This window comes from Microchirus variegatus (assembly GCF_963457635.1).
Source record: "Microchirus variegatus genome assembly, chromosome: 5".
Taxonomy (NCBI): Eukaryota; Metazoa; Chordata; class Actinopteri; order Pleuronectiformes; family Soleidae; genus Microchirus; species Microchirus variegatus.
In genome coordinates this window covers 36,583,955-36,599,824 of record NC_139806.1, presented here as the reverse complement: position 1 = coordinate 36,599,824, position 15,870 = coordinate 36,583,955, and the positions used below count along the sequence as shown (strand labels likewise).

Genomic DNA, 15,870 nt, shown 5'->3' with positions numbered 1-15,870 from the left:
CAGAGGTTATAGAGTACTATGTTAAATATACATAAAATAAATCATTTGATGATCAGGTTTCATCTGTCCATTCTGAGGGGGGGATACAAATTATGGCAGACAGGTAAACAGTCTGAATAATGTGTTTCCCCCCATATCTTTGGCTAGAATAGAACAAAGCTGTTCATAAGACCTAAGGTTAGAGTACTATGTGAAGTATACATAAAATAAATCATTAAACAATGCAAATGTTGTTAGTTTTATTATAGCAAGCGCACCACTGTTTCTCAGCCTCCGCGGCCATGGCCAGGGGAAACACTTTCTGTCGGGGATACTTACATTGGCACGACACCGGTCGCTGGCTTCCCTATTTGACGTATCCCGGTAAATTCCACACCCTTTTCGGGATTTTAACATCTTTTTTCTTTGTTTTCTTTCTCCAAACTATGCTTCTTCTTCTCCTCGTTCACTTGCTGTTTGTTTACATTCGCAAAACCATCAACATGGCCGCCACGTCCCACAATGCAACGCGGTGCCCGAGCCCTATTACCAGTTAGTAGCACTTCTATGTATAAGTAGACAGCACTTGTTTCAGCACAGCTGTTTGACAATGATATAATCATTAATACTGATGTAAACACGCAGCTATAAGTTGCTCCGAGTTTACTCCCTGTGTGTGTGCGCGCGCTCCCGAAGGATAAACACAGCCGCGTGCCCGAGCCGCGTGCCCGAGCCGCGAGTCTCCTCCGTCGAGCTGATGCCATGTTGTCTCCATAGCGACAAGATCCCGGAAATACAGTCACAAACTGTCGGCGCAGACTTTGTTGGTGATCCGCTTACTGCGCGTTCGTCTGCCGCTTTGTTTGTTTGTTTGTTTGTTTGTTTCGTTCGTTTATTCAAGTCAGTAAAACATGTCAGGGCCTAAAGAGGAGCTGGGAGAGGAGAGAGACAGCACGAAGAAGAAGAAGAAGAAGAAAGAGAGCGGGAAGAAGAGAAGGGAGAAGCAGCAGGAGGAGGAGGGTGTGAAAGGAGGAGGAGGAGGAGAAGAAGGAGCAAAGCAGCAAGTGGAGGAGGAAGAGGAACACAGGTGAGTGTGGTTCTGTGAGGAAGGTTCCTTCTTAGAACCACTGAGATGAGTTGAAAAGTTTAGTGCGTTGGTTCTCAAAGTGCGGCCCGGGGGCCAATGGCGGCCCGCAGAAACTTTTCTGGCGGCCCGCAATGAATTACAGTTGATAGTAAATGTTTATTGGACATTACTGGATACAGACCAATAAGTGTAAACAAAAATACTGGGTATTCACCTGGTTTCTATATGGTGAATTTTAGTGTATTATTGTGTTATAAGCTGGTAATAAGCAGGTAGCTACAGCCCCCAATTACTAGCTATTTACCCAGTAAATATATGGTAACAGAAATGTGTTACTTGGTATTAACCTGTAATTAGAAGGTAAGAACAATGGCCAAAATACTGGGTAATTACCCAGTAAATTATAAAGCGTTATTATATTAACGCTTAAATTACATTATATTAACGCTTATATTACTTAATGCTAAACTGTAGAACTGAAATCTGGTCATTAAAATTATTACAAATGGGATTTATTTATGTTTTTTTTTCTTCTTTTTTTTCCTTTGGTGGCCCTCAGTCCAATGTTGGGTTCCTAAATTGGCCTCAGGTATCAAAACTTTGAGAACCAATGGTTTAGTGCAAGAGGATGATCATTGAATCCTTCCCTTCAACAGTGATTTCAAAGTTTAAACTCTGCAGTCAAAACTTTAACGAAATAAAAGTAAGGAGAGAGACGACAGGTGTGATATAAATGTCTGCAGCTCAAGGAAACTTTATTGACGAGCTCAACTATTGGTTAGTTTTTCAATCCAAACTACTATTTGAAATGGCACAAGGCTGCATATTTGAACAGCCTCAGCCCATGTGTATATTTTCCTGTTAGAGGTTGTTTATAATCATAATTCATAGTTTACATTTATATTGCGAGGGTGAGAACATAGATGAGTTGTTATTTTGATTGCTAACCATGTGGCAATGCTCCTCCACACGTATTTACTATTATACAGTAAACTGAAGATTGACAAAAATAATAATAATAATAAAAAAAATCAGGAATCCAATTGCAATTGCAATCAGAAAAACTGCAGTGTTATTTTTCCTCAAATCATTCAGTTATTGTAGTGCAGCGCAGAAACAACTGGCATCCCTGAATTCTTACAATTAAAAAAATCTACAGCAAATTAACTGTGTGTGTGTGTGTGTGTGTGTGTGTGCGTGTGTGTGTGTGTGTGTTCGGCAGTGACTGTGTTGTACTGCGTGGGATCTTCAAACTGGGGAAGAAGAGTCACGACGTCCTTCTCACCAGAACCAGACTGACCTGGACTCACATCACCCCTGAGATGCCGACAGGTCAGTTACCATCAGTGGAAAGTAACATTTAAAAGTACATTTACTCAAGTTACTGTATTGTATACTTTTTTTGTGTGTATTTTGTATTTTTTAAGTACAATATAAAATCAGGATTTTGTATTTTACTTGAGTACGTATTGACTCAAGTATTGTACTTAGTTACTTTATAAATCCTGTCCGTTTGATGATGTGATTAACACCAGCACTGGTGCGTGAACATAGAGGGCGCTGTGATTTCTGACCTCTTGTCATATTTCTACTTCCCTCACACCCCACGCAAAGTAACTTTTACTTAAAGTACATTTCAAATGAACTACTTTTTACTTCTACTTAAAGTACATTTTCAGGTGACTACTTTTACTTCTACTTGAGTAACATTCGATCAAAGTATTGGTACTTTTACTTGAGTACAATATTTTAGTGCTTTTTCCAACCTCTGGTTACCATGGTGACAAGTTGTTCTGGCGATCTTTGCGTGCAGACTGTGTGCATATTGAGGCAGCTGGTGCTGTAATGGAGAAGTCGTCACATGTTGAGACCACCTGAAACTGGACATCTGGACACAGACATCTACTGCTGGGGGGGTTGGTGGGGGGGTGAATGAGGGCCCTCATTCACCAATAACGATCGATCACTTTTCTAACAGCATTTATTACACTCTAACACATTTCAAGGTGGTTGAACGATTCTCTGTAGCTGTATTCCTTATGTCTAGTTTTGAAAACATCACACTGAAAACACTTTGTAATAGTGATAGTGTTGGATTCAGGTAGTTTGAAGGGGTGAGGATACCAACTTCATTTGACACACAGCAGTTCACGCCATACAATTAAATTCTTAGTTTGCTAGTCTCCGCTGCAAAACACAAATTCAGAAGAAGTAAAAGACGTAGTACAGAACAAGAAGAAATTAAAAGGTAATTTATCTGTAAACACAAGGAATGTCAATAGGTCACTTGACAGGCATCAAACTTTGCAGGTGACTTACTAAGTGCACCAGTGTGTGCAGTGCCCATGTTGCCGGTGCTTGAATAATAATAAATGAAAGACATATCAGTAGAGATCGCGTCAATAAACCCCATAATGATCAATCATTCAGTAGCAATATAGAGTGTAAAGTCTTTTTCTTCAATTGCAATACAACAAAGATACAACACACGCAGTGTATGAACAATCATTTGAGATAAAACACATAATATAGTGAATGTTTTACCTCAGAACTTACAAATAACTGCTTTCTTGAGCTTCCACTAAGGAGAAAAACATGTGATGTGAGAATTATCAACATTTAGAGACATTTTTATCTAATCTTTTGCCCGTATTACCCAGCTCTACCTGTACGAGAGGAGAATAGAGCCAATACTTGGCCTAAACTGTAGGTGCAGTGCTGATCACCATCATCCCTCCTATAATATCTCATAAATGTTTGCTTCCTGCTGCTCTGATCACATCAGGCACCTTTTCTATGAGATTTCCTTCTGTGATTATCAGCAGTCGCAGAGACTTGATTTCTGGAGAACTGCAGCAGCAACGTCACAACTCTTCAAAGATAGAATAAGGAATGTACTGTGGGAAGAGATGAAATGCCAAGAAGTGATATATAATAGTAGAATTAAATAATAAACAGTATAATAAAGTGTAAAAACATGAGGACAGACACCACCGTTGTGTTGTTAACTGTCTCTGGTTTGGTCGTGTGAGTCATTGGTGTTAGGACTTGAGTTTTTGGTTGAACTCATTTAAGACAGAGCTGGTTAGTGAAGCACGATGAAGGTGTGCAGTGTGTGTGTGTGTGTGTGTGGTTGAAGACAATCTGTTTTGCTGTATTACATCCAAGCTAATGTCATTAAGCCAGAATTGTGTGTGTGTGTGTGTGTGTGTGTGTGTGTGTGTGTGTGTGTGTGTGTGTGTGTGTGTGTGTGTGTGTGTGTGTGTGTGTGTGTGTGTGTGTGTGTGTGTGTGTGTGTGTGTGTGTGCATGTGTGTGTGTGCGCGCACGTGCTGGCAGTAATATAGAGAGCAGTTGGTTCGGCCCATGGGGGGTTATTAGAGTCTCTCAGTGTGAGGAGATTAACACACACAGATATACACACACACACACACGTAGTCAGCCTGTCAGCATGTTGTGTGTGTACGTGTGTGTGTGTGTGTTTGTGAGTTGATTATATATTTCGATATAAATGGATCAGCTGTTGTTGTTTATTTCTACACATGAATTCATCCTGTCTCACCCACTGGCCTGTCTGTCTGTCTGTCTGTCTGTCTGTCTGTCTGTCTGTCTGTCTGACAGTGAGACAGAAACCAAGGTCGTACAGAAATTGACTGATACGTAGACCATACAGTTCAAGTTAGTTTCTAAGATAAATGTATTAATGTTTAAATGGAAATCACAATTTGAAAAACAATGCAATTAGCAAATCACAGTTAAAGCTGCAAATGAATCGTTATTGTTCTTTTTGTTAATAGGGCTGCAACAATTATTTGTTTATTAAATGATTGATTATTAAGGAATTAATTGAATATTTTGTTACTTGATCATTTTAAGTGTGTTTTTTAATTAAAGCTCACATAGAGTGGTCCTGTTGCTCATATATGTTAGTTATGGAGGTCTACTTACATACATTAACTTGTTTTTATGCTCAAAAACCTCCTAGTTGCTGTAAACGAGCCGATAGAAATCTCTTCTTACTGACAGTGTTTCCCAGCCACGAGATTTGAGACAGTATATTCAGCACACCCGCTCTCAGAAGCACAGCTCCCCCTTCTGGAACGGTGAATGCACTGCTCCTCATTATCAAAACATTGTTTTAACAATGTTTAAAAATAGCTTCTTCACGACCTTTGACCCGGAGTCAGAAGACACTGTTGCTCGTGAAACACCTCAACAACGGACGTTATTCTTCTTCTGCGGTTCAATGTACGCAACCGGATGTGCCCGGACTAGTGCCCGGAGCAGGAGGATCGGTTGTTCAGGAGAACCGGTGTTTACGTAACCGGACCAGGTTTTTTCAGAGATCTCATTGAGCCTGAGATTACAATAAAACACAGTGTTCTCAGCAGTGACTGAACTGTTTGTTTAGAACCTTCAGGGCTTCATAAACAAGGTAATGACGCAGATACACACTAAAAAACAGTGTTAATTGGAACATCCGGTCTAGGTTTAAAATTGTGTGTGTGTGTGTGTGTGTGTGTGTGTGTGTGTGTGTGTGTGTGTGTGTGTGTGTGTGTGTGTGTGTGTGTGTGTGTGTGTGTGTGTGTGTGTGTGTGTGTGTGTGTGTGTGTGTGTGTGTGTGTGTGTTGGCACAGTGGGTTGGTGAGGGCATGATGGGAAACTCATCTCCATCTGGAACAAACCAGCACTCGATCTTGTGAAAGACAATACACCGCGTGTGTGTGTGTGTGTGTGTGTGTGTGTGTGTGTGTGTGCCGCCGCGCTGTAGGTTCTGTCAACTCAGATGAGCGTCATCTTCTTTTGGTGGATGTAAAAATCTGTGTCTCGTTCTAGATCAACACGGCTTCTCTTACCTATCTTAGCTCACAGTTTTGGGTTTAACGCCACATAAATAGTTTTACATCTCTTTTAACACTTGTAATAACCTTATTTCCTGCTTTTTTTGTGCCATTGTCTCAGTGACAGAAACATAACGATGATACTTTTCCCACCCTCCCACTAGTGCCATTGGACGTCTGCTTTAGAACAGAAAAGTATCCACATGTCTATCCACTTAGTCTTCTTTCTTAGCCGTCTATTGTTGGGTGACCAAACCTAAATAAAAACATTAGTTTGTGGTCCACAAACTAATGTTTTTTGTAATTTTAATTCTTCATATAATCCATGTCTTACATACATCCTTTCCATCACAGTGTGTAGAGAAAGAAGCAACACCAGCAGCCAGACTGTGACCCTGACATATGGGCACTGGCCTCTCCGGGTGACGGAGGGTGTGTGTATCGGGGGGGGGGGGGGGGGGGGGGGCGCGGTATGTGATATTTGACCACAGCAGGAGGGTGTTTCATAGAGGCGGGGGTTAGTCAGCCATCATCAAATCTAACTACTTCCTGCTGAGTCTGTCAGTGAAGCGTGTGGATATACTTCTCATAGGGAACATAGAGTAAATTAACTCCCCATTAAATGATTATAAAGCAATATGATGTGGTCACTTATATGAACAGTGTTCTGGATGGTTCCCCTTTGTCGTCATGTTAGATTATAAATGATAAAAACACAACAGCGATGACAGGAGGACGTGACTCAGATGATATTGACGATGTCTGAAACCATCAACATGAAGGTCTGAAGATTCAAGGGGTTCTGAGGACTCTAATATATCTAAATGAAGGAGTTTGTTGTCCATGTATATAAGGTTTTGCACCTGTTTTCCCATGTTCCACCTGTGTGTGTTCGTCTGTGTTGGTTGGATTTTCAAAATAAAAGCCATTTTTAATTGTCAGGCAGGACAAAAGATTATTGAATTCAAATTATGAAGTTGTATTTGTTTAGTTGATAACGGTGTCTATATTCACCTTTTACAAACCCTCTAAGTATCATAAGTCCACAAGGAGTGCATAAAAAAGTTGTGAGGGTGCAAAAATGCAATATTAAGTAGACATGTGGATGTGTCCTGTCCATCTTTGGATCCACGTACCTTTTTCTCAAGTATGAACGACATACAATCCAAATGTTTGCTTCATTTATTTCAAAGTGGCTTCATTTTAATTTCAATAATTTGTCACAAACAATGAAACAATGGAAGAACCAGGTCTACATCAATATGTGTTTTATTTTTGCTCCACTTTATAAGAGGTTGGGTATAAACTGAACATTTTGTTAGTTCTTAAAGTCATAAATGGAAAAAAAACTGTTGCTTTTTTATATATTATATCTGCATAAAACCTTAATTTGTGTTATTATCTTCATTTTGTGGGTTGTTTTGTGGCTCCAAATGCATTTTATTTGGGTAGAGAGGCGACAAAAATGGCTCTTTTCATCCAAAAGGTTGCAGACCGCTGGTCTAGTCGGACATGGACCAATCACTTTCCAATCACGCTGGCAGCTGCTGTGACACGTTCTGCCGATCAATTTATTAGTGATTAATAGTTACATTGTGTAATGTTAAGGGTGGACACATCACTGTGAACATCTTGAATGACTGAGAACAGCTCATGTTTATCACACACTCATCCCTCCCTCCCTGCAGGTGAGGTGTGTGTGCTCCAGCCAGGGCTGATGCTGCTGCAGGATGTGTTTGCAGTGAAGGTGAAGCGGCGGCGAGCGGCGGGCCAACAGTCAGGCGGACCCGTGCTCGGTGTGACCCTGTTCTGCTGCCGGAGGAAAGGGAGGAGGCTGGAGGAGGACACGCTCCACCTCCACAACGCCTCGGCTGAACATACGTACACCTGGTACAACACACTGAAGGAACTGGTCTCAGGTAAGGTGCACAGTGTGAATTTGAACAAAATGGCAGGCAGGAACCCAATAGCATGAGACAGAGGAGATGCAGAGCAGATCCAGTGCAAAAAAACAGTGTTTATTTCAGATATTTCAGAATATATAAGGCTGGATAACCAGGAAACACACTAGACCAGGGGTCTGCAACATGCGGCTCTAGAGCCTCATGTGGCTCTTCAGCCTCTCCGTAGTGGCTCCTTCTAGCTTTTCACACTCTTTTTGTCAAGATAAAGGCATAAATAAAAGTGTAACCCCCCCCGAAAGCCATTAAAGTGGCTCATTTTGGAGTCCTGTCCATCTTTAGATCTGTGTACTTACGCCAGGCAGGTTTTCTCAGACATAAACTACATGAAATTGTTTTATTTCATTTCAAAGTGGTTTTTCCTACAATTTAGAGGTTGGGTATCAACTTGCGACAAACTGTAGTTCTTTAAATATGGTATATATGTGTAAAAAAAACAGCTTTGCATTAGTATTTATCTTCATTTTAGGGATCAAATAGGTTTTGCTTAAAGCTCCAGATTGATTTTATTTGGGTGGCGAGGGGACAAAAATGCCTCTTTATATTTTAAAGGTTGCAGACCCCTGCACTAGACAAAAACATGGCAGCAAACTGAGGGAATGGGTCGGTATATATGCTGCAGAGCTGATTAGCTGATGGAGCAGGTGAGTATGGGGGTGGGGCAATGAAAATACTTAGTTTATAAATAATAATAAAACTTAATAAATACTAAGTTTTGGCTGAAGTTGTGACACACAGTCTGTCATGCAGTAAGAAATAGAGGCATGAATGTGCACAGATAGATACCAGGTAGTGCTATATATATATATACACATATATGTGTTAGTTTTTTATTATTTGCAAGACACCAGTAATATTTCCACACAGGCATTTTGTAGAAACGTGTTTGGAAGGTGTACTGAACATTTGCATTAGTTAATAAATATAGAATAGATATATCCAAGTTCAACATTCACCACTGTAGCTTTGTTTTAAATGAGGGGGGCCCTTTTTTTCACTTAAGCCCATGTCTGTGCACGTCCTTGAATAGTTATTTACATGAGAAAAGCCTGACATGACCTGAAAAGAACCAAATGCACCTTATCAAACATCACCACCAAGCGCACAGAACCTTCAACACTTTTACCAATGATCAAGCTGGTTGAAAATGGCAACTATATAATGATAATAACAATGGTCATAGAAATTGAAGTAATTTGTTGTATATTATCACAACATCTTGAATGTGAGACAAAATATTGTCACATTATAACTTGGAATATTTTCTTGAAATCGATGACCTTGTCAGAACAAAGTGAAGCTTTGTTGATGTTACATAAGAGCTCAGATACAATGGAATCATGACTCAGTCCTTCTGTGAGCGTCATACTGTAAGATGATTACGCACACACACACACACACACACACACACACACACACACACACACACACACACACACACACTGTCAGTGGATGGATGGATGGATTGGCTAATAAATGGCTAATAAAAGGAACTTAAACATGGTTAAATCCTTTCATAACAATTGTATTAAGTGCTATAAAACAGTTTTATGTGTGCACACGGTAAGTGATTTGTTTTAAGCCAAGAAGGAAACAGTGGCGTTGCGTTCGTATTTTGAAGCAGCTGCAAACTGTTCAGTGTAAAACACGAAGATGTTTCCACGAAAGGTTTTACTGCTGATAAACCATCGTCATTCAGCTGTTTGACAGGACAAACACTTCTTGCCTCCACCTGCCCCTGCGCTGCTTATTGTATACACAAGCGCTCCCTCAGTCAGGTCTGATAGTATTGCTTGAGAAAATCTGTTTTCACACTGAGGACACAGCATACAAATAATGGTACATCCCTTTTGTTCATAAAGACCAGAGGAAGAACAAGAACATCAAATAAATCACCAAAAGTTACAGACTGCAACGTTAAATTAACATTTTAAGTTGAGCAAACATTTAAAAAACAACAACAAACGGGATCTATGTTGACATATTAGACCCTGTCAAACCCTGAGGGGCTCTCAGTGGTATGACATGAAACCAGATTTGCAGGATTAGCTATTGGCCAGACAGATTAGGTGCTAGGTGCTCAGATTATAATTTCATTGTTTCCGATCATCATCTCGATCATCACTCAGTTTAATGAGGTGACTCACAGTTACGTCATACAGGAGAGATAATCTGCTAATCCACCGGAACAAAGACAAACAGATTCTACTCACAGATACACACACACACACACATTCAGCAGTATGAAGTACCATCCCCATCAGCAGCTTGTCATGTTGTCTGTGCAAGAGTTTAGTTAAATACTGTGTACATATAACCACATTGTGTTCAGTTCAGCCAAATATATGAGGACACTTCATAAATACACATGTGATCATTTAGAATTAATAAAGCATGCAACTGGTCTGTGAGTGTTCTGTTCTGTGAGGATCGAGGAAAATGTTAGTTCAATTTTGCAGTGTTAATTTGGGTGGAAACTGGTCCGCTGTCATGTACTGTCACACTATTATTTTGCAGCATCTTTAAGATTGCATGTTTGTAAATGACAGTATAAATAGTGGTTATTTTTGACAATCTATAACATTGGTTCTCAAAGTGCGGCCGGGGGCCAATGGCGGGCCGCAGAAACATTTCTGGCGGCCCCGCAATGAATTACAGTTGATAGTTTTAATCCAGGAGCTACTAAGCTTGTTAAATGTTTATTGGACATTACTGGATACAGACCAATAAGTGTAAACTGTACAACTGTATTTACTATGTCATCACATTTTGGATGACATAGTGACACAGTATGACGTTTTTGTAAAATTTTGGACCAAAAAATTTTTTTTTTTAAATTGTCAAATTTGGAACGGCATATGTAATTTTTGTCAAAATTTGGACCAATTTTTTTTTTTTTTTTTAATTTAAAAATTTTTTTTTTCCTTTGAAACATTTTTTTTTTTGAATTTTTTTTTTTTTTTTGAAAAAATGTGTCAAATTTGGGAAGCCATAGTATTGTACAACGTTTTTGTCAAATTTTGGACCAACATTTTTTTTCACCAAAAATTTTACAATTTTGAACAACGTAGTATAGTATGACATTTTTGTCAAATTTTGGAAACAAAATTAAAAAAAAAAAAAAATTGTCACATTTTGGACATCGTAGTATAGTATGACGTTATTGTCAAATTTTGGACCAAAAACTTTTTTCCCCAAATATTGTAAAATTTTGGAACAACATAGTATAGTATGTCGGTTTTGTCAAATTTCGGACGCCATAGTTAAATGGGATTTCTTTCAGTTTCTTTTCTTTGGCGGCCCTCAGTCCAATGTTGGGTTCCTAAATTGGCCCTCAGGTATCAAAACTTTGAGAACCCCTGATCTATAATGTCAAGCTCAATATTATCTCTGCAGCTTAATCAGAAGGTATTTTATATATACAAAAAAGAAAGTAGAATGTCATTTATTCCAAAAACAAAAGACCGAGTTTGATGATATGGGATGTTTTTGTTATATCGTTGAATATAAATACAGATTTCTATGCATTTGAAGAATGTCGGGAACATTTTGGCTTAAGAATATGAGTCTTGTGGTTTTTAGATATTTTAATGTGGAAATGTTGCTTATTGTAGCTTTAAAAAACCTGCTTAGGTCAAACCCCTTGACGAAATATGTTTGCATTGTGGTAACATTTTCAAGGAAAATTTGAATTGTCTCCTCAACAAAAATATAGTTGCGGCAATTAATGCAATTTGAACTTCAGCAACGTCCTCACATGACGTGCTTTAATAAAAGTCTCAAGTTCCCAGACGCTTTTTCCCAGGTGCACAGTTGTGGGCGGTGCCTGGCTGACACTTAACACACAATAGAAATGTTGGAGTGCTGTGTGTATGGCTTTAACACACACACACACACACACATACACACATTCAATTTCAGGTTCTTCGAGTGATGTCTGCTCCAACAGAGACGTTACAAGCCATTGATAAATGAAGAGGTGGAAGGTCACGCACTCACGCTACTGTCGTCCTGTGGGCATGGCATTGGTCTGACACGTTATCGCTGGTCACCTGTCTTTCTGTCCTTCTGTCTGTCCATCAAACCAGATTACCCATGAGGCCCTGCAGCAGAGTCACAACTTCTTTAGTTGTTTGTCTTTGGCCTCACGCACACACACACCAACACACACACACACACACATTCTTGTACTTGCTGCATACTGAGGACCAGCATTTCCACTTTATAAATCAACACAATTACAAATATCTACTTCATGAATGACATCTATAAAGAACTACTGGTTGCAGTACCATAAAATGTTTGCAGGTGGAGCCCCAGAGCAAAAAGAGCTGGAAAACTTGTCAAAATTTCACAAAAACGTCATACTATACTATGTCGTCCAAAATTTTTACCCAAAATTTCTACCCAAAATTTTTTGTTTCCAAAATTAAAAAAAAACAACAACAACGTCTTACTATACTATGTCGATCAAATTAAAAAAAAATGTTTTTAACCAAAAATGTTTTGTCCAAAATTTTAACCAAAAATGTTTTGTCCAAAATTTTAACCAAAAATGTTTTGTCCAAAATTTTAACCAAAAATGTTTGGTCCAAAATTTGACAAAAACGTCCTACTATACTAGGTCGTCCAAATTTTTTTGTCCAAAATGTACCCATAATTTTTGTTCCAAAAAAAAACAAAAAACAAACAAACGTCGTACTATACTGTCGTCTAAAATAAAAAAAAAATTTTTTACCAAAAATGTTTGGTCCAAAATTTCACAAAAACGTCATACTATACTATGTCGTCCAAGATTTTTACCCAAAATGTTTACCCAAAATTTTTGTTACAAAATTTTAACCAAAAATTTTTGGTCCAAAATTTGACAAAAACGTCCTACTATACTAGGTCGTCCAAAAAATTTTTTAAAAATGTACCCATCATTTTGGTTCCAAAATTAAAAAAAAAAAAAAAAAAAACCTCGTACTATACTGTCGTCCAAAATATATTAAAAAAAATTTACCAAAAATTTTTGGTCCAAAATTTGACAAAAAGTCATGCTATACTATGTCGTCCAAAATTTAAAAAGAAAAAATTACGCAAAATTTTTGGTCCAAAATTTTACAAAAACTTTATACTATACTATATTGTCCAAATGTTTTTTTTTTTTTTTTTTACAAATTGAGCATGTTATAGCAACCAAAGGAAGTGATTTCAATGAAAACAAAGTGAGGACCGGCCAAAATGTCCTCACTCCGTAAAAATGACCTCACTTTGATGGTTAAAAACCCTCACTGGTCCGCAGTATGCCACAAGTACAAGAACACACACACACATGCACACACACATGAATGGCTCATAGGTTGTGTGTCAGTTTGCGTGGTCACACTGCACTTCAAACTGAGATGGCCTTTGTTATTTTGTGACTTTACACACTGTGGTTGAGTGTGTATGCTTGTGTGTGTGTGTGTGTGTGTGTGTATGTGTGTGTGTGTGAGGAAGGTCAACACACACTTGGTCGCTGTGCCGCTGTGTGGACATTAAGCCTATTTTCCAGCCAGAGGTCACGCGTGAAAAGCGTATTGTTTTGTGAATCGTGGCGTTTGCGAGGCAGCCAGTCCACCAGCCACTTCTTAACTCTCAGGTCCAAACATTCAACTGCACAATTGTGAGCCCAGAGCAGACACTTCCTGTCTTCAGAGCGTTATTCTGCACCGTTTGCTATGGGAAGCAGCTGCATAACAGTGCGCACAGAGTGAATGGCAGTCAGAGCGACAAAAGGCGAGCAGTGACGCTGTATAGAGCCTGTTTCCATACACACTCTCAGACAGCAGGACAGATTGACTGCAGTTGTTAAACACTAGAACAGACTGACAGGCCAGTGGTGACGGAGCTCACGCATGTGACGCCTGCACTGAGCTTGTCTACAGTACATTTTATTCATGTATCATTCTTCCTGAGCGCTATAACTACATTAATTTGCATATTAATTGATCATCTTGAAAGTAATATTATGGGGTTTTTTAAACTATTGGATAGCGACACTCAGCCGAACCATTATCAAGTTTTAACTTGCAGTGCAAGTTGTTCAGTGAAACAATTGTGTTTTTTCTCACTGTTTTAACGCAATTTTAATGAAGAAAATGTTAAGATGCAAAAGACTGTAGGCTATAATATGTCACCATCATCCTTAGAATCCAGTCATTTTAAGGTAAACACAACCTTTCAGTCACAGGCGAGGAGCTGAAACAAGGTATTGGCAGTTTACAGGTTTTTATTCAGGTTAAAGTGTGTCATTATCTTTCAAATATATCTTTTTTTGAGGTATTTCAACAGGTAAGAATGGACTTAATGGACTTTAATCTGTCAAATTTAACACACATTAAATGAAGTCATTTTTAGGTGGAAAAAACAAGGGTAAGAATTAAAATAAATACTAGAGTAACAATAAACTTTTTTAATATTATAGTAATGATATGTTGCATAAGTAGTCAGTAAAATCACTCTAACACCTAAGTATAGTATAGTTTTACTGTCCAACGCTTGTTTTTGTGACGGAAAAAACTATCATGTGACGGGAAAAACCAGTTACATATTAACTGGTATCTATGAAGTCAGTGATCGTATCCATAGCAACGTGCCTCTCTGTCCAGGTTTTATTAGTTTGTCAGGAAACAAACTTCATTAATCAGCACACATTCATGTCCCATCTATTAAATATATGGTGCATGAGGTCAAACCCTGAGACACTGTCTGTGTTTCACGTTGATTCTGATGCGACCTGGCTACTGAAATGTTGCATATTATTCCTGCTGGTGTTAAAACCCAGTTTAAACTCTATAAACATGCAGCCAACAATAATGTTCTTTACCTATAAGTTTACTAATAGGTCTGAAAAAAGATTATTTGTAGGTCATCCATTGCTTGTTCACTCCATGAAATGTTAGACAATAAATCATTATTAAAGCTTGAAGTTACAGCCTCAAATACATTTGATGTGCGGTTTTAAAGGCAGTGAATCTACAAGAGAAAAGCTGAACTGAACAAATCCCCTAAAACTGACTAAACCCACAAGAATCTGTCTTTGATACACACAACATGAGGCAGCTGAATGGTGAAGCTGGCTATTTAAGCAGAGCAAGAGTGATGAGATGATGTGCTGCAGGTGAGATGTTTAAGGAGGGACTTGATTGGACGGCCACGCCCACCGAGCAGACACACTAATAAAAACAGAGAGGGTAAAAACAAACTTGTCGTCTAACCACGACCAGTGTGCAGTGATATGAAATATCTTCTGTACAATGACCTGCTGTTTAAAGCCTTGAACTGAGGGAGTCTGGACTTAAGTAGAATCTGTTTTTGCTAAAAAAACATTTAGTAGCCGGATCTTCAGAGCTCTGACAACACCGGGATTGTTTACCATGGCAACGCTTTAGCAACGCCATAGCAACCAGCCGCTGGCTTAGGCCAGGAGATGATCTGATGGACATTTGATCTCCATATAATCTTTGTTTCTGTCTGCCTCTTTACCCAGAAATATATCATGTTTTATAAGACTGTGTGTGCGTGTGCGTGTGTGTGTGTGTGTGTGTGTGTGTGTGTGTGTGTGTGTGTGTGTGTGTGTGTGTGTGTGTGTGTGTGTGTGTGTGTGTGTGTGTGTGTGTGTGTGTGTGGGTTAGGTTAAGGTTAGAGTTATGTATTAACCAGTTATGGTTAAGGTTAGGAATGATGCTTTGGAAAAATCGATTCACATAGGAATTACGATTCTAATCATCCACGATTCTGAATCGATTCATAAACTTCAAAAACTGAGATTCGAAGAAAAAAAAAAAAATATATATATATATATATATATATATATATATATATATATATATATATTTGAGTTTCTGTTTTGAAAAACCACACAAAACAATAGTTTGTGTTATTTGTGTACAGTTTATTTTTGTAACGTCTGGGAGAAAAAGGCAGCTAGCCTAAGCTTTTATTTATGCAAGTTATTTTTTTTGTACATTAAGTTA

The 15,870-nt window shown here is 38.7% G+C and overlaps 1 protein-coding gene across 1 annotated transcript in view; it reads left to right on the top strand.

The window, feature by feature from the left end:
- Positions 1-890: 890 nt before the first annotated feature.
- Positions 891-15,870, top strand: part of cerkl (CERK like autophagy regulator) — a gene marked incomplete at both ends in the record, with an annotated part of 31,350 nt that continues 16,370 nt past the window's right edge. Inside the window, 4 exons of the mRNA XM_083889756.1 lie at positions 891-999; positions 1,810-1,843; positions 2,289-2,398; positions 7,595-7,825. Coding sequence (XP_083745882.1) covers positions 891-999; positions 1,810-1,843; positions 2,289-2,398; positions 7,595-7,825 — 484 coding nt within the window. The remainder of the gene's footprint in view (positions 1,000-1,809; positions 1,844-2,288; positions 2,399-7,594; positions 7,826-15,870) is intronic.